Here is a 27,157-nt window from a genome sequence, read left to right on the forward strand (position 1 = left end):
GATATGTTGTTTGTCTCCTTGCAGTGGGGAAGCAAGTCATTCAGACAGGACTTGGGGACATGGGGAGTTGTTGTATACTCAGTCAGTTAATTGCTCTATCTCCAGTTCATGACTGCTTACCACTGGCACTGGCTCTACAGGGTTTTTTGAAAGGACAGCTCCCCCCACCCACCCACCCATGCCCAGCTCAATCTGGAGATGCCTGGGATTGAAGATGGGACCTTTTGTGTGCAAAACCTGAGCTCTGCTATTGAGCTACAGATGATACATTGTTGTCACCCAGCAGTCAAGGTGCGCAACGTTCTACCATATTCTTGCTCCTTGTAGATACCTGGGGAGTTTTTGTACACATATGAGAAGTTATTTGTTTCTCGCTGTAGCTACTGTGTGTGTTTGTGCATGTGATTTTTATCTTGGCTTTACACTCTTATTGTGGAGGGGTGCAGATGTAAATGTGTGGTGGCTGTGACCAGTTTATGCTGTTTGTGATATTTGGTGCTGCTCTGTATGGACCGATGTTGGTACAGAGTTTCTTATGAATGCATGAATGTTGTTGAGTGGAATACCTTAGGAGTATATTGTTTTTGGTCTTTTAGAAGGTAATTCCATGGCTGAGTGGGCATTTATTTATTTATTTATTAAGATTTTATTTATTTCTCCCTTTTCTTTTCAGGCAGGTTGGGCTCAGTTGCGCATGGGATGTACATGTATCATGGAATTCTTACAAAATAGGTGCTAAATTGATCTACCAGCATCATTCTAATGTTGCTGTTTGGTTGCAGTATTGCAGGTGTGACTTCTTATTGTTGATCTCTGCTCTCAAGCCACATGTGAGTATAGCTGAAGGCAAGGAAAATCTGGAAGCAGGCCGGTAGATCTCCCTCAAACTCTCTAAATTTGTTTTAGACATATGCATCTTCGTGTGTGCTGTCTGTTCATATGTTTGTGTGTAAATGGTTTTTGTAATGTACTTTTGAGGTTTTCATCTTTGTAAACTGCCCAAAGAACTTCGGCGGTATAGAAATGTAATAAATGAAATAAAATCAATGTCTTATAGGAAAAAAGAATGAGTCCCACCCATGACATACAGTCTGTTTTGCTGAGTTTCCTGAGAATAGTTGTCACCCTGATCTTTTTATTCCCAGCCCTCAGGAGAAGACAGGGAAAGTGGAAGTAAAGGCTTTAAACTGAAGAGCCCCACAAGTACTGGGGGTGGGGGGCAGAGGCAGACTCTTTAGGTCTGAATCAGATGCTCCTCAAAGTTTTCCCCAGATATTCTTTGTACTGTGGCCCAGGCAGGAAGAAAGGAGCTGAAGGAAGAGAATCAGTATTATCATCTCTTTTTGCCCAATGACAGAAGAAAGCTCATCAAGGTGGCTTCCCAGTTGGAGGGGAAACGGCATCCCAAAATTGTGAATAGAGAAGCATCACGGAAGCTAGGATCCTGACCCAGAGAGTTCCAGGGAGCTGTTCTCCACAGCACCATAACCATTGAACTTGGTCATCTTGACAGAGTCTGGCAAGCCGGAGAGGAAAGTGTGGCGGGTGGCAAACATGTGGCTGATCTCCATAAATGTCTTGTTTTTAGTTTCAGGGATGATAACATAGACATACAATGCGACCAAAAGGCAAACGCCACAGAAGACCAGATAGCAGAAGGCACCAGCTGACATCTGAGAATGGAAACACACTAAAGTCAAGGCATGTACAGGCTTTCCTCAGTCCTCATGAATTCTACCTCATCTAATGCAATAAAAACCAACCATCGGCATTTAAAGTATTTTGGATTCCACTGCCTCTGCCGCAGACCCCATTATCTCAGCACCAGGTACCATCTCTGGCCTTCACAAACCCACAGCCTGTTAGAAACGTAGGAAACTGCCTTACACCCAGTCAGACCACTGGTTCATCTAGCTCAGCATTGTCTACCATGGCTGGCTGTGGCTTTCCAGTCTTTCTGCGAGGGATCATTCCCATTTCATAAAATCACAGAAACATAGAATAGTAGAGCTGGGAGGGGCCTATACCATCGAGGCCAACCCCCTGCTCAATGCAGGACTCTACCTTAAAACATACCTGACAGATGGCTGTCCAGGTGCCTCTTGAATGCCTCTAGTGTGGGACAACCCACAACTTCCCTAGGTAATTGGTTCCATTGTCACACTGCTTTAACAGTCAGGATGTTTTTCCTGATGTCCAGCCAGAATCTGGCTTCCTTTAACTTGAGTCCATTATTCCGTGTCCTGCACTCTGGGATGATTGAGAAGAGATCCTGGCCCTCCTCTGTTTGACAATCTTTCAAGTATTTGAAGAGTGCTATCATGTCTCCCCTCAGTCTTCTCTTCTCAAGGCTAAACATTCACAGTTCTTTCAGTCTCTCCTCATAATGCTTTGTTTCCATATTCAGCTTGTGATCTACAACAATCCCAAGATCCTTCTCGCTTGTAGTATTGCTGAGCCAAGTATCCCCCATCTTGTAACTGTGCATTTGGTTTCTTTTTCCTAAGTGTAGAACTTGGCATTTATCCCTATTAAATTTCATTCTGTTGTTTTCAGCCTGGAGATGCTAGGGGTTGAACTTGGTACCACTTGTGTGCAAAGCATGGGCTCTATCACTGAGCTAGAGCCTTTTCCCCTTCCTCTTGATGCATTTCCCTCAGGCAATGAGAACCATTTACCAATCTAGATCACAGATAGGCTTCAAATGTAGACCCAGGAAACTCAAATGCTATGACTGAAATTAATTAGCATAGTTTTACATACACACACACCCCTCCACCACATAGCGATGCTACCCTGATCCTTCTCTGGCCCTACAACAGGAGGCCTGGAACCTCTCCCTCCTCCAGTGGGGCCTCCTTGCACTGCTTATATGAGAGAAGGCCTGGTACTTTTAGAACGTAATGATTTCATGTCTTGAGGCAGTGAATGTCAGTTACAAAACATGCTGCTTGGTGGAATTGGTTTGCTGTTTGGTACATCCTTGTGATCTGATTAGGGAATCATCTGTCAAGACCAGCTGGGTTTTGCTGCAAGTTCTCTCCCCTGTAATTTGAGGATCACTAACTGGTCTTTTTAGGTCTGAAAAGATGCTCTCTCTCTCTCTCTCTCTCTCTCTCTCTCTCTCTCTCTCTCTCACACACACACACACACACACACACACACACACACACACACAGAGTCAGTGCTGTCTCCACCATTTGCTTCAGTACTAACTGGGCTGCTGCTCGATGTATCTTCCCACCTTTGTCTCAGGGTGAGTGACCCGTCACCCTCCAGGGTATTGGACTCCAACTCCCATCAGCTCCAGCCAGCATGGCCAATGGCCAGGAATGCTGGGAATTGTACTCCAAAACATATGGAGCTCACCAGGTTGGGGAAGGCTGCATTAAGCTATGCAGTACCTGTGGAGGTCTTTCCCTGCTTCTAATGATAATTTCTTTCTAGGTCACACAGGAGATACAGCATTTCGTCCTCTTCTTTGTTGTGTACAGTAACTACTGCCAGAAGGGACCTAACCCCAGAACCAATACGCACATTACCCCCTGGCAGGCTACTATTACAGTTGTGGAGACTTATATTAATAGCTCCACATGGCATAAGAATTTGTATCCCTGTTAGACAGGGGTGTTGAACCTCTTTCCACCAGAGGGCCAAATTCTATTTTGGAGAAGCTCCCCTAGGCTGTATTCAAGTGGTCAGTGGGGCCAAAATAACAAACCTACCAGCATAGTTTGGCTTGAAGCTCTTACTGCCAGTAAGTAAAGCCTTGGGAGAAACATCTCATTTTAGAATGCAGAGAAACTGCACAAAATCTGGGAACCTTCCACTTGGTCAGGGGGAAAGTGTGGGGCCAGGGGAAAGGGCCATCTGGGGAACCCCAAAGAGGTGGATTGGGACCCCAGGTGGGCCAGAGGTACTACACCCCTGCTATTGGGGGATTGTGGCCAATACCACCCACTTAGTGCCAGCATTACCTGCAGGAAGGGAAACATAAAGCCAACTGTGAAGTTCGAGAGCCAGTTGAGGGAGCCACCCACAATGTAGGCGGATGGCCGATGTGACTGCTTGAAGAGTTCAGCTGTCATCAAAAATGGGACTCCAGCTGTAAGAAATAGACAGTACTCAGAACCAGAAAAGCCAAGCTGGACTTATAGACTGAGCCCCTTTCAATGGGGCCAAACTGTCAGTATACAAAGAGAACTGGACCCTGAAAGTAAAGCTTTTGGGATGGTTCAACTTGTCTTGGAAGAAAAGTATTAGGATTCTCCAAAGACTGTGATTTCCAGTACAGTCTTTGGGAAGGGCTGTGGCTCTGTGTGACAGAGCACATACTTTGCATGCAGAAGGTCCCAGGTTCGATCCCCGGCTTCTCCAGGTAGGGCAAGGAAAGGAATCCTGCCTGAAACCCTGGAGAGCTGCTGCCAGTCAGTGTCAACAATACTGGGTTAGATGGATCAATGGTCTGACTCAGGCTTTAGCTAGACCTAAGGTTTATCCTGGGATTGTCCCGGGGTCATCTTTGTTCATGTAAATGACACACAGGATATCCCGGGAGCATGCATGGACACAATGGGATACTGTCACAATAGGATGCTAACATGATGCTAAGAACAGAGACTTCTTTAACAGAAGAAGTTATTCTGCACAGGGGTCAAGACCTGTGCCTATGGAATAGGAATGTTCAAGTTCTAACCATATTATTTTCCCCCAGTAGTCCCAGAGCTGCGCTTTTTATCCTGTGGCAATCTAAGCAGCACCTCTTTCTTTCAGGAGCTTGTAGAATGGCTTCCTAAAATAAATGTTTTCTTTTTCTTTTTTAAAAATCCATTGAAAGAATGTTAAGAAAAAACAACCTGATTGAGCATTGCTCACAGATTACCCAGAGTGGGAAGAGAGATATTTTTATTTTAAAAGTCAGATTCATCATTGTTTGTGAACAATGAGCCATTAAAATCCTAATTAAAGATGTAATTACAGCGAATAAATTCTGGGCCGACAATGAATTATGGATCTGTTGGCGGCTGCACTAATACATCAATTGGGTAAACCAGCAGCCGCCTCGTCCATCATATTTAGAGTGCTGTGCTTTCGCCTCTTCGTTAGCAGCAGCAAGTAGAGGAATTGCAACCAAAAGTAAAAAAGCAGAAGAACTCCAGAATTTTGATAGCCAATTCACGTATCGCCAGTTGAGGCTGGTGGCTCCAATGTCAGTGGAGCGGTGAATCCTCCTTTAGAATTCTTACCGGTTCTGCCTGAAACCCGGACCGGATTCACGACTTCACTCACATTGGAGCCTCCAGCCCTTACTGCGTATCACCACTTTTATGGTATGATGGGTGAATATAGATGCAGTTTCCTGCCAGCCCTAGGTGTGCACCCGGGGTATTCCAAATGTGCCCTAGCACACCCTAATATCTCTGGAGCTGCCTCTGCTTTCCCACGCCATGCCCCCCTTACTTGAATCAGGCCTTTAGGGAGGGCAGGAATGCACTTTCTGGAGCCTTTGTAAAGTGCGTAATTCCCTGAGCAGTGGGGGGGCGGGGCGGAGAAAGCGTGCTTTCCCCTCCTCTGCTCCAATTGGGGCCTTAAGGCCCCAATTGGAGAGGAGGAGAACACATGCTTTCCGATGCTTCCAGAAAATGCATAATTCCCCCCACCACACTAATGTTAGACGCTATTAGTGTGGTGGAGGAGAATTACACACTTTCTGGAGGCCCTGGAAAGCTTGGGCCTGCAATTGGAACAGGTGTGTGTGTGTGTGTGTGAGAAAGAGAGAGACAGAGAGAGAAAGCACGCTTCCCCTTCCTCTGCTCCAATTGGGCCCTTTAAGGTACACACCCTAATGAAATGTGCTGTGCATGCCTATGCTTCCAATGGCCTACTGTGGACCATGATCATTTGGATGCTCAAAACTTCCACAGCCAATTCTATATTTTTATAACATCAATCAACCTCAAGTGGGTCTAACAAAAGCATCAAAGACAATAGCAAGAAGAAAACTCACCACCCCTAATTCTGTAACTCAAGAGCGCAAATTATTCTGCATTCTATCAACTCACTTCTCACACCCATTCCCTCACACTCCTGCTGTTGGGATTTTCAACTACAGGAGGCTGGAGGCCTTCAATCCAGATGTCTGTGGTCTCAGGCCCTCCAGACATCTGCTGGGCTTGAATAGGAGCTGTATTTCCCTGACATTCCTTGAATACTACCTCCCCGCCTTTAGCACTAGGAACCCACCTGGTCCCATGCAGAATCCTGCGATGATCCCAATGACACAGGCCACACTGACATAATGCATCCAGGACACCGTTGCCTGCAGGAAGGATAGGAGGATGTTGAAAGAGTTAGCACAAAGTACAAATGAGTGCCTTTCTCTCACTCCCAACTCCTGGATTCCACCACTACACCAGGACTGCACTCTACAGCTGCAGTCTGCAAACTGCTAGCTATCCCAGTCCAGTTGTCCTTCTTTAGCTGGGCAGCTCAGTTCCAGCTAGTGATGCATAGCACTCAGTTATCCCAGCTCTGAACTTCTCTGGTCTCCCCTCCTGTTATGTAACTTGTCTGATGCCCTTCGGTTTCATCTTCACATGTTTTGATCAGTCTTTCAGAGATGGCAGGATTCTCTTTCATCCTCCCTCATTTGGTGGAATCACACCAACACTGAAATAATTTCACCTAGCAGACTGGAACCAAATTGCCTTTGTATTTATGTTTTAGCCGCTAGATGGGAAGAGGAAGTCCAGTGGACGGATGGCAACAAGAGTGGTATATATAACAGGAAAAAACTGCTGAGGACTTGCCACCCCCTAATAGCACAGCCTGAACTGATGCATGAAACCAAATCTTCTGGGGTGGTACTGCAGAGATTTTGTTACCAACCTAGATCCACAGGTGTAGCCATGTCCATGGGGAAGTTCTCACCTGCAGCACCAGGGACAGGGTGATGCCTATGCAGCAAATGCCCATGAAGCAGAAACCAATTATGATGAGAGGGCGACGTCCCACCTTCTCAATAGTGAAACACTATAAGAGAAAAGTACTTTAGTATAGGGGAGATTGGTTGTCTCTCTGTGTGTGTCTCCAGTAGTATAGTGGAGCCAGCATTCACAGAAGCACAGCACCAGCACTTTCTGATTTGCAGGAACTCTGACATCATCTGCCACCCCCCTTCAGAATCCCCTGTTCCCTCTGAGCTTAGTTGCAATCCTCACAGTAGCCAGGCTGCAGGGAGGGACTGATGAATTTCCCCACCAACAATATATTTCTCAGGCATTTGGCACCATGTCATGAGCCTCTGGCTGATGGTTTTAAATCGTTTTAGGTATAAGTTGTGTGTGCTATCTGTTTTATGTCCTTGTATGAACGGTTTTATACTTTATATATTTTAATGGTTTTTAATTTTTGTGGAAACCCCCCCCTCCAAGAGCTTTGGGTATGGGGATGCATAGAACTATAAGAAATTAAATGAATTAAAGATTGTTGCCTGTTGTAAAACAAAGTATTTTGGAGTCTCTTGGTCTTGAATGGGCCATTCACTTTACAAAAGACCTGCTCCTGGCACAGGTAGAACTGGTTTGTTGATATGGATCAACACAGCTGCCTGCATTTTTGGACTGCTCTTGGGGTATGTGGCTATGGAGGCTGCCATGATGAGTGCCTGCACTTTCATTTACCACTACGCTGCTGTGTGACTCTTATGTGTATCTCCATGTAGACACACAGAGATCCAGGTGGGTTCATTGGGTAGCAGACCTAACACTACTGCACAGAGAGACATCAGCTAAAGTGAGAGTGCTCTAAAGCAGGGCAAGTTCATCATGGTATCCATAAAAGGAGGCTGGAATGCTGACATCTAACCATTCTGGGTTTGGTCTCCAGAGGTAGGAAGAGAATGGGGTCCAGCAAGGGAATAACAGTAACATCAATTCTTCTGAAGTATATATTCCTTGATCTAATGGGAGTGCAGGTTCCTGGCTTTATTTCTGGCTTTGGGAAGGGCCTTTCATCTTGTGCATTACAAGGCAGGTGGTGTTGAGAAGCAGTTAGGCTCAATTCTGGGAGAAGAGAGGGGCCTGCTTGATTCAAGGGGGCTCACGCACACAGGCATTTGTGGATCTCTATGCCTGGAAGAGGAATTGAGTCTAACATATTGTATTTGGCCTAGAGGGCAGGACCCTGGCTCTGCTCCAGCTATGGGAGAGAATTGAGGGTCGGGCGTGGGGGGGGGGAGAAGGAAGGGGGTGTACTGGGATCCAGGAGCCTGTGGTTGCCAGGATGGGGATGGGGGTGGTGGAGAGAAGCTGCCAGAAGGAAGCCAAAGCAGGAAAGCCGCTGACAGCAGAACAAATGCCTGTAATTTTATAACCAACCTCAGTGCATCCATTGGGGGCCGTTTTTGTCGGCACTCAGGAGCAATCAGGCTGATGGAGCGATGAGCTTGCTGGAGTTAGGCATTGCTGATGGGCAGCAAAGGCTGTTGGTAGGCGGGAGAGCTGTGTGTTTGTGTAATGGAGAGGCACCGGCCCTGGGTGACATCTGGCTAGAAAGTTGTCCCAGCCATGCTAAAATTTGGAATCAAAGGGATGGTGACAGCTGTAGTGAACACCCCTCTGACAAGCCTCAAGATCTATTAAGTACAGGATATTTTTGTAATTTATACCTCTAACAAAAGCAAACAAACAAAAAATCCGCATTGGATGAGGTTATGTACAGGTACAGCTAAATGGACCTCTCAAAAGCCTTTTTTCTACCTGTCTATAGTCCATGCAAGGGAAAGGAAAGGAACCTCTCATGCAAGCACTGAGTCATTACTGACTCTTGGAGGGACGCCAGCTTTTGCTGACGTTTTCTTGGCAGGCCTTATAGTGGGGTGGTTTGCCGTTGCCTTCCCCGGCCGTTATTACCTTTCCCCCAGCTAACTGGGTACTCATTTTACCGACCTCGGGAGGATGGAAGGCTGAGTCGACCCGAGCCAGCTGCCTGGAACCAGCTTCTACTGGGATCGAACTCAGGCCATGGGGAGAGTTTCGGCTGCAGTAACTGCTGCTTTACAGCTCTGTGCCACATGAGGCTCAGTCCATGCAAACCTATGGGCTATTCATAATAATTCTAAGAGTCCATTTGAGTCATTTCCCAAAGCAAATTCTTAGTGCTACAAATGTCTTCCAGTAGTGGGAAGCAAGCTATTTGCTTAATAAACGACTTCTGTCCTTTGGTGTTACTGATGAGTCACTCTCAGCGGATAGGAGATGCCACTGTTTACCCTTTTTACTGAGTGAAAAGGAAGGAGAAATCTACATCAGGCATTGGCAGAAGGTAGATCTCCAGATGTTTGGGAGTTCAACTTCCAGAAGTCCCTGCCAGAATGCTGGGAGTTGAAGTCCAAACTTCTGAGTATCTACCTTCTGCCCACCCTGATATACAAGGCACCAGGGGTGGGGAGGGGAGCAGTCGGTGACTAACTCTGCACTGTGACTGGATCCCTGAATTTATGAGAAAACACTGTGATTGGTTCTCCTATGCTCCCCCCACACCATCATGATATAAACATCATGATATAAACACCCCAGCCTGTGTTTTCTTTAAATGAAGAGAATAATTCTAAGAGCACAATCCTCTGCATGTCTACTCAGAAGAAAGGCCCACTGTGTTCAAGTAGGTCCCACTGGCTTACGCCCAGGTATTGTACTGGATCATAGCCTGAGGGTGCTTCACCCGTTCCCCACTTGAGGAAGAAACATATAGAACCAAGCACCCCTCTGCCAGTCATTCTCCTTGTTGCCTCTTCCTCCTCACTCCCTTGAACCTTCCTCCAGGGGAGAATAAGAAACAGCCGGGATGCCCTTCCAAGATGTCTCATTTCATTCTTCATTTGCCTTGTCTGGTGCTCTGGCAAGGAAAACACTGCCATCACTCACTCACTCACTCACTCTGCAGGAGCAGCTTAGAAGAGACATAGCTAGGGCTGGAAGGAAAGGACGTCTACTAGCTCAGGGAGCAGCATATCTAGTGAGTGTGGAGGGCAAATGAACAACTTCTTTAATTCATTTGCTTCTTTAATTCTTATGTTTTGGCAATGCCCAGTAGTCACCCCCTTTTGGGAGGAGGTTATAATAAGGATAAACTTTGTACTGAAACAATCTTTAGTATTGAAAAATGTGCACGTCCTCCTAAACTACCTACCGGCTTCTTGGAAGCGAGCACATGGTCAGCGCAAATGAATTTTCAGAGCCCTTATGACAGCTAAAAGACTTAAACTATCACGTTGGAAGGAAAAGTCCTCACCTCCCATAATGCAATGGACAGAGAACTTAACAACGCTATCAACATTTGAATGGGTGTTTTATAGGCACAACTTGCGAATGAATAAGTACACAGATATTTGATCTGTTTTTCTTGAAACCTATGCATAACACTCCCCCAGCCTTTTAAAAATGAATGGTATAGTTGGTGCAAAAATGATGATTTTCCTATATATGTAATGTTTCTGTTTTTCTTTTTCACAATTTATTGTTATTTTTGTTGTTGTTGTTCTGTTAATACAATAAAAATGCGGGGGGGGGGGAGAGAATGATCAACTCCCTTCTGGGTGGCATGCTGAACAGGGCAAGGCAAGAGGGGTGGAGGGAGAGAGTGCCCGGACCAGGCTGTGGTGCTTCAGTTTGAGGGATTAAATGGGAAGGAGGAACAGCTGAGCTTGGGAGTGTTTGTGGGTGGGGCCCTTCACAGGAACAGGCAGAAGCTAGCCGAAGGCCCATGCAGCTGATAACAATCCCCAGTCACCACACTCCCCATAAAAGACTTCCCTGAATTCAGAAGCGACACTGGAAGCAACTATTGTTTTGGTGCATTGTCTTCGTCGCTTGCATACCAGCTCCTTGATCTTGCCTGGACTTATCCTGACCTTGGACAGGACCCTGGCTATGTTTTGATGCCTTTTTGATTCCTGTATTGTTGACCCGGCTTTGGATGGATACTTCGGCTTTCGACCATGGACTGTTTGTTGACTTTTCCCTCCTGCTTATCGAGTGTAACACTGGTGATTTACGACACAGGCACTGACAACAAGTAACCCCATAGGCACCTTGCAGTGAAAGATCCAGGTGCTGACTTCTTACTTGAAAAAGCCGATATGTAGGTGATGCAATGCCCATGACACAGCGCTCCAAAACAACACGAATGAACAACAGTAGTGCATCCAGTTTTAACATTTATATACACATACACTATCTCTATCTCTCTCTATCTTCTTATTCTCAATGGAACTCACAACTACTGTGTGACCAGACTGACCATTAACACTTAATAGGAATGTCAGAGAAATCTGTAATGGAACCAAATAAGTTTGGATATTTATGAATCCAACCAATGGATTCTGCAGCAGACCAGCTTTTCCCCTGTTGAACAGAGTCTGCGGACTTGTGACCATTTTCACAACCTTTGGGAATTTTGCACAAATTTTGTCATAAAAAATACCCCCAAATTAAAAAAAAAACACGGCTAAAAATGTGCATTTCCCCCCATAGGCTAAAGCACAAAAATGCACATTTGGGGGGAATTTGCACATTTTGGGAGATTTGCATACTTGTGCATGTACAAATTTGCACAAATTCAGAAATTGGGAAAAAAATCCAATTCCTTGGATTGGTGCCTGACAATCTGCAAAACACAAATGGAACAGATTTTTCACAATCCACACATCCCCAACACTTAGCAACTGGATGGCAGGCTGAGCAGGCACAACAGGTCACGTAGTTGGTTTTCCACCCACCATGATGAGAAGTATTATATTTCTATTTAAATTGTAGTAATTATTACTAAATTTACATCTATAAATATAAACATATGCAAATGTTATACAAATTGGTGTCCTCTTTTTTGGTGATGCATTTCCTCTTTTTTGGCATCCTAATGGTGCTCTGCAGCTTAAGATAAGCTATCTAGAACTTAACATGTATCTTATTAAAAATGGATGTAGCGTTTACTGTCACAAGCTCCAGTATTCCCCACAACCTGCAGAAGTGGAGAATTGGGACTAGGAGACCAAGGCAAAGCATTGGTGTATGGAAGCTAGATTCTAAATCAGCACAATATGCAAGATAGTAGAACATGTTTACTGCTTATACGACACAAAAATTAAGATGGGCATCTTGACTTACCATTTTTATGCTTCTTGTTACATGATTCAATTTGTAAATGCCTTAAGCTGAAGGTTTTTGATCCTAGAATCCTCTCTGGCTGTCACCCAGGCTTCCCTACCATACCAACCCACTGCTTTCTAGATTCCCCTACCAAAACTAATCTTTTCTGACCAGTGGAGGTCACTTTGGCCTAAAAACTCTGAGACAGAGCAAAGATGGAGTGGATTTCTCATTTCACAGCTACTCTCTTATCTCATTCTGTTCTCCTAGATTGGGGTCGGCATTGGGGGAGGGTATGGGCAATCTGAGAAGCCATTCTGGGCACAACCACAGATAAACATTAAACATAGATGTTCAGAGGCACATCAGCTTTTCTCAGCTCTGGACCCTTTCCTCACTCTTGAAGAATGGCAGAGAGAAGTCTAAGGGAACCATGGCTATGCCTTAATCACTGAAAAGGCCCCATGCTGAGGTAGGAGATGGTTGCCCCATCTCATACAAAGCTCATGCTAGTTTATTTCCCTAGCCCAACTGAAGGCATAAGAACAATGCCCCCTCAAGGACAACACACACCCAATCCAGAACTTCACACACTTACGCCTATCAAGCCAGCAACAACCTCAATTGCACCTGTGCCCACTGTAGTGTAGGGGATCTCTGCATCAGGGATGCCGGCATTCTCAAAAATAGCATTTGTGTAAAACCATATCTGTCAATGAAGAAGAGAAGTCATGAACATAGGTAGGCCTGGTTTGTATTCTATCCAAGACTAGATCTACACTAGTGCTTTTATCAGTATGGAAGTGTACTGATCACTGTTGGGGGGTATTACACATTCCATATACCACTTTTCTAGTGTTGTTTCCCTCTTTTTATTCCATATTATCCAAAATACCACAGCAGATGTCACTTTGTGTGCTATGAGGTATAAATGCACATGACTGATCTAGTGGTATCATAATGGGATTGTATCAATATGATACCAGGTGTAGATCTGCCCCAAGTCAGGGTAACTCTTCATGCTGCTTGAGAGGGAGACAGCTCTACTGGAAATCAGGTGAGTTATGGAACTGATAAATCAAACTCTGTCTGCCTTTCTGAGTGTGTGTCTATAAACCCCCATAGATGATTTCTGCTTACTCTCTCCATACAAGCCAGTGGGTCCTAATAAACACAGTCTGGGTTCAAATCAAAATTAGCAGTGGGCATGTCACTGTTTCCTTGTCCTATACACTCCCCCCCTCCACAGTTGAAAGATAGAAATACTGATCTACCACACAGGTTTATTGGGAAAATTAACGATATCAGTTTAACATTTTAAATTCCTGACAGAGAACACAATTAATACATTTTGAGATGGGTATAACCTTTCCCAGCTGTGAGTCTACAGGTTTAAACAGGGGAAGGGAACAGCAAAGTAAGGACACAGTTGAGCGTGAATATGTAGGTCAGGCGGAGGCAACTGGTGGCCTTCCAGATGTGTTGGACTGCAAATCCCATCATCCCTCACTTTTGGCTATGCTGGCTAGGGCTGATGGGGGTGGGGGTGGAATTGAAGGGATTTTCCTAGTCTCATCTCCCTGGATTTTGTTTCAATTCCTGCTGTAGCACCTGACTCAATCTGCAATATGTCAGGCCACATTGTGGATTTTTCTGAGAATTTTGTGCATTTGGGGGGAAGGTTCTGCAATTTGAGCAAATTTCTGAACAATTTGTGCAAATTGTGGCTGACATTGCACAAATTCAGCCATAATTTGTGCAAACTGCGGAACCTTCCCCACCCCTAAAAAAAAGTGCAAAAAAGTTCCCAGAGTTTGGGGGTAAGCTTGCAGCGCGGCTTGCAAATGCGAATTTTACATGCTGAGGAACTCCATTGAGCCAAAAAAAGAACTATATTCCCAAGTGATGGACATCCCTAAGTCCACAACATCTGGAAGACCACAAGTTCCCCCTCCCACTGATGTCAGAGGCGAAAGAGGGGGAGCAGCACAGAGGCATTGCTGATGATTCTGGGGCAGGGGACTCAACACAGCAGCCCTCACCGCATCAATTCCTGAGAGCTGCATGCCCATGTTGATCACCACAACGGAGAGCACTTGCCATCGCACGGAGCGATCCAACAGCAGATGCCACACTGACACAGTCTCCGCAGAGGCGAGTGAACGCTTCTCCTCCTGCATCTCCTCAATCACATCCTGCACATCGCATTTGCCAAGGAAACAGCGCAGTGCTGTAAGGGGTAAATGTGAGTTGGATGAGAATATTCTCGGCTGGGCTGGACAACTGACACCTCATGGGATGTATACAGCTGCCACAGCAAAGCTTCTGCCCCCCGATGGACACACCAAAAATATTTTCAAATGGTAAGATGCAAAGATCCCACATTTTAATGTTCTCTCTCTCTCTCTCTCTCCCACACACATACACACAAGAGTTTGGATCTAATATGTAAATATACAGATCTGCAAATAATTCTGTGGTTAACTGTGCAGGCTCCATAACTGCTAGAAGGATTGGCTCAAACAGATCCTCAATTCAAGTTGGGACTCCTCTCCTTTTTATACAACAACAACAACAACAACAACATACTAATAATACCATCTGGATTTCTATGCCAAACTGAGATGTTTGAGTGAAGCAAACAGGTGCTGCTGCTGTGTGTGTTTTGTGGCTTAAAAAAACCCCACCAGCAGGGTATCAGGGTTGGCCATACAAACCTGCTTTTTTGTCCTGAAAATTGGGAATGAATAGGAGAAGATGGAGCCTGGCTCATTCCTGGATCTGGGCATGGGAAAGGCAGCTGTGTTCTAGACCAAACCCTGTCCATCGGTGTTGGGAGGCAAGCAGCAGGGAGCGCCCCACTCACCATCAGTGGCTCCATGGACATTATTCTTCTCAATAAGCAGGTAACGGGGACTTTCTGGAAACCAGTGTAGCAGCAGGAGCTGCAGGAAGGCAGGGATCACCACCACAGAGAGGAAGAGAGGCCAGTAGGCATCCTAGAAAGAGAGTACCCCAAGGGGTGGAAGGGATTTGGGGGAGCTTGCTTCTGGCAAAGTGGAGCATATACACAAGGCAGGTGTTGAAAACATAAGAAAATGAATGGTGGCTATTAGGGTATGACAGAATTGTTGGGTGGGCAGGGGTACGTGCATGGGTAGAAAAGAGGGTGACCTGTATAGTGAATTTCCCCCTCCTACTCCAAATCTGTCACTCCCCTCTTTCTCCAACATAATCTTTGATGTTGGTTCCTTTTCCCATAATCACAGAGAATTTTGATCTTATAAAGTGGTTAGTGCAGAATATATTTCTTACAGCATCAGTATGGGTTTTCTATATGATTGCTGCAAAGGAGTTTGGGGGTTAGAGAAGAGAGGGTGAAGAGGAGTTATGAGTGACTGCTGCAAGTTCTTAAATGATCAGACGCCAAGCACATCTTTTGTTAGGAAAATCAAAGGCGAATGCTCCAGAATGGATAGGAAATAGTTGAAGACACCTCTGGAGGATAAGAGCCATTTTAGTGGAATAGCTTGCAAGTTTCCAAACTTGCAATTTTGTTTGAAAACTGCATGTTTATGGAAGTGAGGCAGGTGGCTACCAGGAGGAGGGCCTTCTCTGCTGTGGCACCCCAGCTGTGGAATGAGCTCCCTAAGGAGGTTCGCTTGGCACCTACGTTATATGCTTTTAGACGCCAGGTGAAGACCTTTTTATTCTCCCAGCATTTTAACAGTCTATAAATAAATTTTAACTTGGTGTTTTAAATTTGTAATTTTGCATTGCTGCTGTTTTTATCTGGTTGAGCTTTTATATTGTATTTTATATTATGGTTTTATACTGTTGTTTTATACTTTGAATGTTTTTAACTTTTGTGAACCGCCCAGAGAGCTCCAGCTATTGGGCAGTATAGAAATGTAATAAATAAATAAATAAATAAATAAATAAATAAATAAATAAAATTTTAAAATCCACATTTTTATGCTTCAGTCTATGGGTTATATTTGGGTTTAAGAAGGTAAAATCCACCTGCCTCTTCTAAACCTCTTATAACATCCCAACCCATTCCATGCACAAATATTTACTTCCCCCAGCAGCTCCGGTAGGCCCAGAACTTGGGCAGAGAAGACCCCCAGGCAGATGAAGATGCTTGGTACAAGGCCTAGGAATCCACGAAGGTTTTTAGGGGCAATTTCTCCCAGGTACATGGGCACCACACTGAGACAGATCCCTGGTAGGAAGAAGGAAAGAAAAGAAGAGAAGGTGGTGGATAACCAGTGGTTACCTCATGGCAATGAGGAGAAAAAGTTCCATAGGGCCAGAACAACACTCTTTGAGCAAGCAGCCTCAGAGCTGAGGACCAGCCTCATATCTTCAAGAAGAACTAATCTACATTAACCCCCAAAGTAGCCATATTTGCTAGTTGCAACAAAGATGCAGAATGATGCAGCACCTTAATAGTTTATTGCACCATGAAATTTCACGGAGAGCAGATAAATTCAGAAGGTGCAGGAAAAGCATCTACATTCAATTTAATTAATGTACTTTTTTTTTCTAGGCAAGAACTTTGTTCCAACTTTTGAATAAAAAGCACAACTTTTTCTTTTGTTTTCCATAAAGTTCAATAAGGAACTTCATTAGCAAAGGAGACAGTGATGGCGAGACCAGGGGTCTCCAATCTTTTTGGAGGGAGGGGGAAATGGAGAGATGGGGGAAATGGAAAGAGATGCTTCCTGCCCAGCTCAATATTCTGGCATCGTATTGAACTCCAAGAGACTTGCTTCTGAGTGTCAACCATGTAAGCCCCCTCCTCTCACAGGCCAAAGGATACAATCCAGAAACAGGTCTACAACCTTGTCTGTCATTTGTGAGGACTACATAGTGGTGCAATGTGATACCTGACATCGCTTCACAAAGGCCACACACAAATATGAAAGGGAAACGCTGAGCAGACTGGCATCTCCTACCAGAGTGAATGCCGGTGATGAAACGTCCGATGATGACCAATTCAGGTGACTCCAAGTACCGACTGAACCCCATTAACATGCCAGCCAGGAAGACCAGGATGTTGCTACGTACCAGGGTACCATTCCTGGTAGGGATTATAGAGGTTTTAATGTCAGAAAGTTCCAAAGCCCACCATATTGTTTTTTCCTTCCTCAGCCCCCCGAGCACTCCGTTTTCCAGTGCAGCCCAACACCCAACTTGAATCCCCAAAACTGACATAGCACAACCACCCCTTTCTTCCTTTCCCTTAACAGAGCATGGCATTCCTTCTCCTCTGTGATTCCCACTAGAACGGATTGACTATATCCTAACACAGCCTCCCCCAACTTGATGGCCTCCAGATGAGTTGGACTAGAACTATAATCAACCTCCAGCCATCATGGCCATGTTGTCTGGGAGTGCTGGGCATTGTAGTTTGAAGCATCAGAAGAGCATTACGCTGGGGAAAGCTGCCCTACCACATATAAATCAGAAATGAATCATCTAGCCAAATAGGATGTAGTTCAGTGTTGGCTGGATTATTGTAATGTCCGGAGCTTAAACTGCTTGCTAGAGCACATGGGAATTGTTCTTATCGTAGAGTTGATATCTGGCAAGCAGCCTCAATTCAGTTTAAACCCAAGACATGAGTGAAGTCCTCAGTACAGCCTAGGTGTTCACTGAGGTGGAGCTTAGTAGGCAAATTGGCTTAAGGTTGGATAGGGAGTGGGTTTCCCCCTTGATTTTTATTCCACATTCGTAATGATATGACCCAAGGTGCAGATCTGACCCTTGTGAAGTGGACCCAATCCATAGAGTTGTCCAGAGGAAGATGGCAAGGTGGGCCAAGGCCATTGTTTCTCCTTGCTTGGAGCACTAGTCATTTGCTTAAAGGGGACAGGTGAACAGGAACAACAACATGGAGGAATAGCAGCCGGGCAGAAGGCTCTAGAGCAAAACTTGTGGCCCTTCAGATGTTTTGGCCAATGACCCCCATCAGCTTTAGCCTGCATAGCCAATGGTGAGAGATGATGGGAATTGTAGGCCAAAACATCTAGATGGCTCTGCTCTACGGCAGCCTTCCCCAACCTTGTTCCTCCAGATGTGTCAGATTACAACCATCCCCAGTCAACATGAGGATTGGGATAATGGGATGTGTAGTCCTGCACATTTGAAGGGCACCAGATTGGGGAGCACTGGCCTTTGGGCTGGTACTGGAGCCCCTGCTGTGGTGTGGGCCTCAGAAGGTGCCAAACTCTGCTGAGGCCCGCCTTGTTTGCTTTCCCCCACATTCTGTGTGTCACACAATGCTCAGCAGCATGATGAACCTGCCAGCTCATCTCTGCTGCCAGACTCAGACTTGGAGGACGATGGCCTTGTTGCCACTGCTCTTACCTTCCATATTGGGTTACCAGCATCCCCACGGGAAAGGACCCCAACAGGCCTCCCAGTGCAAAGACTGAGACCGTCAGCGAGTACATGAGCGTGAGGGGCCCTGGAGCCAGGCCGTACCCATAACGCTGGTACCACGTGGCATTGTAGAATGCTTTGATGTGCTGCAAAGGAGAATGATACAGCATGGGAAGAGGTTGCACATGAGAACATTGTCAGAGCTGTAGCTCCACACCCACCATGATCAGGGCTAAACCACAGTTGGAGCCGCATGAAGTCTGGAATGGAGAGTGTCAAACACCGTGAGATATTGGGGGTGGGGTGGGGTGGGGGAGTTGGTTCACCATGGCGTATCAGGCCAGGAGTGGGGAGAGGGCCTCTTCTATCAGTGAAGTCATATGTGTTAGTTTAGGAGAGGCCAGGATAGTGGGTGAATATCGCATTGATTTCCCATCCCAACCTTACCGCTGCTGGAGAGTTCACCACAGCCAGGTTGTAGCCATAAAGCATGGAGGATCCAAATGATGACAGGACGGTGACAGCAAGCAGTGGGAACGTGAGGTACTGGGAGAGACAAAATGCACGTCAGACAAGGAAGAGATGGAAATGGATCGTGAGGCATCCCAAACGACTCATTCCATCTTCAAGAATCACCCGAGATTCTCTACATTGTGAGGCAACCTACTTCAGTGATTCAAAATGGCGCTGAAAAATTCTAGAGGTGACAAATGAGCAGCTACAAGAATGCTTAGAGGACTGGAAAACTGAAGCAACTTGCAGTCCAGCCCTAAACAAAATGGTCAGAGCTAAGTTTGCTCCAGTGTTAAGGAATTTGAGCTCAGTATGGTTTACAGAAGAATTTAATCAGCCAGTTAAAAGACCCTGGACTTAATGATCTTAGTTGGGGGTGTTTTTTAAATGGCCGTGCGCTATTGCTTTAGCTGCAAAGTACACAACTAACATGTCTCTTCTCTCCACGCAACTAGCACGGTGAACAACTGCTTCTACATTCCTGTTTGGCAACCCTGAGCATGTGCAATTTTGCATTTTAACTCCACTTAAATGATAGCACCAGCATGACTACAGGTACAAAATGGAGTTTGCTTTTGCTACTCTGATCACCTGCCACTCTGGCTCCGAGGTTCAGTCCACGCTGCACAATTGTGAGAATGCCTCTCTCTCTCTCTCTCTCTCTCTCTCTCTCTCTCTCTGACTTGTTCAGATGCTATGCTAAGCTATGGTGGTTAAACATTTTGAGGTAAACACTATGGCTTAGCATGTCGTGTGAACCATGACTTAGCATGTCGTGTGAACCATTCCTAACCATGGAGGCTACATAACCATGGTTTAAACACACTTGCTAACCATTTGCTGCAAAAGGGTTAGTGGCCTAACCATGGCTTAGTGTGTTGTCTGAAGAGGCCCAATCTCTCTCTTTCTGGCTCAGTTCAGACAACAAGTTTCTCAAGGGTGGTTTTAGAACTCCACCGTGGAGTTTTTAAATCATTGTTGAGAAATGTGTTGTCTGGTGGGAGAACTCCACACAACGGTGGAGGTTGTTTTGGGAAAATACTCCACACAGAATATCCACGCTGTGCAGAGGAGAGTTCCCACACAACCATTGTGTTGTGTGTTGTTTGGCTGGCTCCGTGGAGTTTTCCGTTGCATTGAATTGACTTTTCCCACTGGCTACAGAGTTGCCTGGCAAGAGCGGTGAAAGGAAGGAGTGTCACTCTAGGAGAGCCACTGGGATTGTTTTTTCGCAGCAATAGCTGATGGGATACCATTGGGAGGACCAGGGGAGAAGAGAGAGCAGAGGAACTGTCACTCAAATGCTGCATTGACTTCTACTCAACTCCATGGTAGACACCCCCCTTCTCTCTCACACACATACTTCTTGCAAGCAGAGCTGGTCCTAAGGTGACTTTTAACAAATAAAGTCCAGGGGTTCGCTAACTAGCTTTCACACAAGTGGTGACTTATGAGGAAGCTTGGTGGAGAATACTAGCATCTGCTGAACAGAAGAGGGTGACCAAGCACTCTTAGAGTGTAGGTAACATGGGGGTTATTCCCTCAGTACCATGGAGGTGCAGAGCTCCGAACAATGCCCAAAGCAGGCCCTACCATCCCATGCTAGATGCTGCTGTCCATGTACATGGTGCTAAAATGCTAATAACAAACCCCATGCTTCCTCCACTGTCTCAAGACACCTTCTGGTAAGAGCACCTCTGTATTAAAAGAAATCCCTCATACAGTGGTGCTCAGCAGTGGATGCTGGTATCCTCCAGCAAGCCATCTAGCAAGCCCTTGCTGTTTTGCAGTAACATAGGGTGACAATTTGAAAAGGAGGACAGGTCAGCAGGTGTCATTTGTATGCATGCAGCACCTGGTGAAATTCCCTCTTCATCAAAACAGTTAAAGCTGCAGGAGCCCTACCCACTTGATCAAATACAAAAGAGGGCAGGGCTCCTGCAGCTTTAACAGTTGTGATGAAGAGGGAATTTCACCAGGTGCTGCATATATACAAATGACACCTGCTGAAATTCCCTTTTCTATGCAACTGTTAAAGATACGGGAGTCCTGTCCTCCTTTCTACATAGTCATCATATTGCAGTAACACCTAAACTCATGGTTGCTGTGGACTAAAAGGGGCTCTATTTCACTAACCTCCTACAGTTGCCCCACAGTAGGTTCCCTTAGAATCCTCACAAAACTGGGTAATAATCTGCCACTGCTTTAATTACCCAAATCCCATTAGAAATGCATCAACATCTCTGACAAAAAGAAGAGTATCTGAGCATGAAACACAGCAAAGCAGCGAAACAAGGGTAGGCACTGAATGTTAAATTCAAGGCACAATATCGCAATTAGGGGATGGGGAGATGATAGATTTTAAGGAAATCAGAATCACAAGGCACTCAAAACATAGAAGGAAAAGGGATGTTTCGAAATTTGGCTAAAAACAGCCTTTCTTTACCCAGTGTAGAGAAAGAGCAAAGCACACTTGTATAGCTCCAGACTTTCCTAAATCTTTGTTTAAGCCATTACAATTAATCCAATAGAGCATTTGGGGTAGGCAAACTGGGGTCCTCTAGATGTTTTAGACTCCAGACCCCACAATCCCTTACCATTGTTTCTGCTGGCTGGGGCATATGGGAGTTACAGTATATCTGGGGGACACTATGTTGCCTAACCTCCCTTCCCTGGGCTGTCTACCTCTGGCCAGGCTCGGCTCAAGGAATACTTGAGTCCTGTCCTTCAATAAGAGAAACATTCACAATTGGAAAAGGGTGTTTCATGCCCCTTTGGGACTGGAAATAAGCAATACTGTAGAAGCAGAGCATGTAAATGTGAATAGAGAAGGGTTTTGTTTGTTTGTTAATAAGACAAATTAATGCAATAGTTGCAGGGGGGCTACATATCAATTGCTACCTCTGCAGGCTCATCTCACATAAAATAGGGGAAATCTTTTAGACCAATTCATGGTAATTAAAGACAATGGGATCACAATTAGCTTGCAGAAATGATGGGAGGGATAGGAAGCAGCAACCCTGTTCTGGCAACATGCTAAGCCATGGCGGTTAAGCATTTCGAGCTAACCATGAAGGTTTAGCATGTCTTGTGTAGGGCATTTTCCCTAACTATAGTTGCTACATAACCATAATTTAACCACCTTCACTAACCACATGCTGCAATAGGGTTAGCAGCCCTATTAGGGTGTGATTAGGCAAACCACACAGCAGGGCATGGTTCCATGGTCATATGGCAGCATCACTAGGCGTTGTAAGTGATAACTATATTAACCATGGTTAGCATAACCATGTTTCCCAAAGTGTCATCTGAATAGGACTGGTGTCTCTTTAATGAGAGAAATCGTGGTGAAAATAAGTCCAGTTTGTGACATGATTATACCACGTCTTTAGGCCCTGATAGGTGAGAATGTCCTTGGTAGCATAGGCAATTATCTGGGGGCTGATGTGAAAGCCCTTTCTTATTTTAACACAAGGGCGAATCCAACTAATCACCTAGTCTCTTAAAGAATAGCCTCTTAAATAGAATTTATCTTAAAATATTTTTAGTCTTGGCTTCCTATCACAAACCATATCCAAGGAAGCCAACAGCAGGCTTCAAAAGAAGATTAGACTATACAAATACAATATTAACAATTAAACAATATAACAAAACTGCTAACACAACTGAAGAAAAGTGCAGCAGCAAACAACACACACACACACACACACACACACACACACACACCACCACCACCACCAGCAACCCTAAACCTATTATTTATTTATTTATTTATTACATATTTATACAGCCTAAGCTCTCTGGGCAGTTTACAACTAAAACCATAAAATTCAGATTAAAACTTCAAAATCACATAAAACCAGAATAAATTACAGTCCAGGGAAAGCTTGTTTAAAAAGATATGTTTTTAGGAGGCTTTTAAAAGTTATTACATTTTCTGCCTCCTAAACCAAATGAGGGAGGGTTTTCCAGAGGGTGGGTGCCGCTACAGAGAAGGCCTGCCGTCGAGGTTCTTCATTGATTAACTTATGTTATCTTCAAAGGATTTCTGGAAAAGCCATGGTTTCACTACATGAAGGTGAATATTGCTAGGACCAGGCAGGCCTCTCTCCCACCTTGCATACCCGCTATCAAACTTCAGATGGCAAGGGGACATGAAACTGGTGGCTCCATCACATCTGAACGCTTGCCCTCGTATTATCTCCCTCCATTTACTTAGCGTTTGAAAGCCTTACATTTCATTCATCTTCACACCTCTCCTCAGAACTGCTGTTTCCCCCCCACCCCGCAGATCTCATTTGTACCTCCCTATACAATCGATTGGTTGTTCGAAGGGACACCTCACCCTGGCATGCCCCTCCCTTTCATCAGCAATGCTGCCCCGCCCTCAGAACATTGAGGGCGATGGGATAAAAATACATGTAGTGGGTCGCAAGCACTGCTGGAAAAAACGTTCCTTCCCCGCACTTGGAAACCTCACAAAGAGGGGTGGAAGATGTGAGATCAGGGCAGGACATGGACAGCGTCATCTGAGTCCTTTGTATGTAACACCCCATGACAGTGGGCTATAATGCTGGTGTGATGGAGCTCTGAGACTAAGGATGGGGCTTTAAAAACAACTCCTTGAATTGGACCAGTGGAGATGAAACAATCAGAACTATGTGCTCTGTTCAATGAGCTCCAATCAATATTCTGGCAACTGTATTTTGAATCAACTGGAGTTGATCTCTTCAAGGGCAGCTGCATGTCGAGTGCTTTGCAGTAACCTAATCCGGATGTTATTTGGGCACAATTGACTGTGGCCACATCCATCTTCACCAGGAAAGGACTCAGTTGATGTAGCAATCTAAGCTGGCAAAAACCATTGCAGGCCACGCACACATCCAATCACCCCCAAGATCTTAACCTTACTCTTAACGGGGAGTGAAACTCTATCCAAAACACCCCATTCAACTAGCCCCATATCAGCTGATACCCTAACCAGCAGTACTTCCACCATAGGCAAATTCATTTGGAAGGTGGTATTTAAATAATGTAAATAGTAATAAATAGACAGAGAGTCTTAAGTGGGCATAGGCCAGGACTTTTGAATAGCAAGCAGCAAAAATCTAGGGCATTTTAAATGAAGGTAAAAGTTTATGCAGGAAAAACAGAAGAAGAGAATAAACACAGAAATAGCATGCTAATGAATTAATACATCACACACGCACACACACACTTTCAGTGCCATTTTAGTTCTTCTAAGGGGTAGAAGAACTAATTTCTAAGTTCTTCAATACATTTCAGATGAGACAAAACAACTTGTGTGGGTTCAAGGAAGAGAAAGGGCAGTTACCCAGTGGGGCAAAATTAGCGTTTGTCAAACAGCATATAGAGAGACCTTCTTAGATGGATGGTGTTAATCTGGGTAATACAAAACACATGGTAACAGAAACCAAAATAGCTAACACTGGTATGCAGGTAGCTTAACCCAAAACAGTCGTATTACCAGATGGAATGGAACTTTTTACAGCAAAAATTTAGATACTTTGACTAAGGCAATACAAATGAAGCCCAATTTGTATATGGAAAAAAAAAAGCAGAGAGACACAGAGGGGCTCTTTAATAGGGTGGAGGGAGATCCCAAAGACAAGAAGTTAAAGCTGGAGACATTTGCTTTAGAAACAAGACTTAACATTTCCCTAAGGACAGAAATAGCCACTGAATTATAACAGGCCACCCTGGGGAAGAGGTGAATTCTCCAATATTCACATCTCAACAGCTTCAGACTGGAATGTCTTCATACAGAGTTGGGTTGGTGAAATATATTTTGATATATACAGGAATAACTACAGGGGATTCCCTAGCTTAGCTTATCCGAAATAGACCAAGCAGATGGTTGTAGCATTACTTTAAAAATAAATAAATAAATAAATAATCAAGCCTGCATACAGAAATAAGAAGAAATGGCTGGAACCTTATTGGCTTCTAGCTGGAGGGTAAAATATGACTCAGGCTGAGAAACTTATTGGCAACCAGGTCTTTTTCTTTTTTAAGCCTGGATGAATGGATAGTACTCAACATCCATTCAAACCGGATCACCCTCTGGATCCGTGTCTGTGCATACAAGAAAGGAGGACAGCCTGGCATGGATGGAGCAAAGACATTCAGGAAGGACTTTAGTGTATCAAAGGTTTTTTGCAAGCATGTGCGTGTGCGTGTATATCCACACTCATGCTACTGCTCCTAGGTTACTTTTATGTGGCTGTGTCAGGTCCTGTAATGGGCAGCAAAGATACCAGTGTTCTGTATCCTTGAACAGGCTGTAAAGGCACAGCATTCATTACTGCTTCCTAAGCAGCAAGAGATGGACAATCCCATTTCTCCCTCCTGAGCCACATAGTCAGGGCATATCAACATTCCAGGCTAAACGGAACCCCATGTCTAAACTGGAACTGGCCCAGCTTTTACCCTTCCTGTTCTGCCTCTCTGTGCTAGTTTAAGAGACTCCTTTAGAGCCCAATACTTATCCTTTGGGAAGATAATGCATTTAATTATGGAGAATCATTTTCCAAAATTTGGGGTTGGTGAAGCCTAGACATCATACATTAGCCCTAAAGCTTCCTCCTTTCCCCATAAATCCAGACCAGCATTGCTGTTTTTGGGCCACCATTAGCAGTGCAAAAGCAGCAAATACTGCTGCTGCAGGGTCAGTGGGGGGGGAGGTGGCTTTAGGAGAAGAGCTATGGCATAGCTCATACTTTGCATGCAGAATATTCTACATTTGATTCCAGGCATCTCCAGGTAGGGCAAGTAATATTCAGAAGAGCCGCTGCCAGTCAGTGTCGACAATACTGGGCTAGATGGACCAATGGTGCAATAGGCATATACCTCCTTTTGTGCCACCGGTAGTGCTGCAGAAGCAGTGGTGCTGATGGGTGGCAGTGGCACGGAGCAAGGAATTCTGTGGCCAGAGCGGGGTGGGAGAGCACAGGGCCAACACCACCTGCACCTGGGGACCGCATGTGGCCCAAAGGCTGTGGGCTGTCCAACATTGCCTTAGGGCAATTCCTTACCGTTCATAATATATGCAAATTAAAAAGGCAAACAGGAAAGCTGAGCGGCAAACTTAGAACAGGTCTGGGTAGCCACCAGCCAGCCATACACAGAGAAGCTGAAGCAGACAGCAGAGAGCATGAGATGCAGTTTGAATAGCACCATGGCTGAAGCATTATTTTCTAAAGCAGCCTCCTTCAGCCTGGTGCCCTCCAGATGTTTCAGATGATAACTCCCAGAATCCCTGGCTATTGGTCATGCAGGCTGGGGCTGATAGGTACTGAAATCCAAAAGATATGGAAGGGAAGGCTGTTCTAAAATACCTAGCCAGCACCATTCCCGATGTAGACCCTTCTTTCAACCCAGTGGCATCTACAGCTGGAAAGCTCTTGAGACTTAGAAAAGGTCATCTAGATTTACCCACCCACCCTCGCCACCTTTGCCTCAAATTCCTTAGGCCAGCAAGCAAGTTCCCAACCCAGGAAACTGTCACTTCACACAGAGCACAGTAGCTGGGGATATAGCCTTGGGCAGCCTTCTCGAGTCGGGTGCAATTAAAATCCCACCTAATCCCTTGAGGAATGCCCGGCACAGCAGCAGGCCAAGCTCAAGGGAGATGCCTCCGTGGCATAGTGAAGGTTGGAAAAATTACTTACCCCAGTGATCGCCCTGTAGAAGAAAAAAGGGTTGCTGTCCATTTGGGCAAGATAGCCCTCCACCTTACGTCCGGACAACAATATGATGCAGGCTTGGCAACGAGAAGTGAAATAACCTGGTGGCAATCCTCTTGTTCATTTCAGTGACCCATGATGAACGGGACTGCTCAGGAGAGAGGTAAAAATGAAGTAGCACAAGATCCTCCAGAGAGATCCAAGCGAGGCAGAGACGGGACCCCCTCCCTGTCCAAGACTTTGCCAAATGACTGACAGGCAAAGAAGCCAGTGGCAATGGGACAAAGCCAAAAAAGGCGCACCGGGGGGAGGGAATGCAAGAGGCGGAAGAAAAGCTCTCTTTAGTTAAGCCTTTAGAGGCTGTATGCAATCACATGATGGTTAATGTGATTCACTTCG

At 45.2% G+C, this 27,157-nt stretch overlaps 1 protein-coding gene across 1 annotated transcript; it reads right to left on the reverse strand.

Annotated features, from left to right (window-relative positions):
• Positions 1–371: 371 nt before the first annotated feature.
• LOC134402791 (solute carrier family 2, facilitated glucose transporter member 5-like) lies at positions 372–26,909 on the reverse strand. Its single transcript, XM_063132538.1, has 12 exons — positions 26,744–26,909; positions 18,987–19,085; positions 18,525–18,685; positions 17,111–17,235; positions 16,229–16,374; positions 15,016–15,148; positions 14,192–14,379; positions 12,748–12,858; positions 6,931–7,032; positions 6,244–6,319; positions 3,978–4,105; positions 372–1,673 (listed from the first exon to the last, which is right to left on the reverse strand). Exons 1-12 carry the CDS (start codon positions 26,783–26,785, stop codon positions 1,437–1,439), a joined length of 1,548 nt encoding a protein of 515 aa, XP_062988608.1. The 5' UTR covers positions 26,786–26,909; the 3' UTR covers positions 372–1,436.
• Between the last annotated feature and the right edge of the window lie 248 nt (positions 26,910–27,157).

This window comes from Elgaria multicarinata, chromosome 8 (genome assembly GCF_023053635.1).
Source record: "Elgaria multicarinata webbii isolate HBS135686 ecotype San Diego chromosome 8, rElgMul1.1.pri, whole genome shotgun sequence".
NCBI lineage: Eukaryota > Metazoa > Chordata > Lepidosauria > Squamata > Anguidae > Elgaria > Elgaria multicarinata.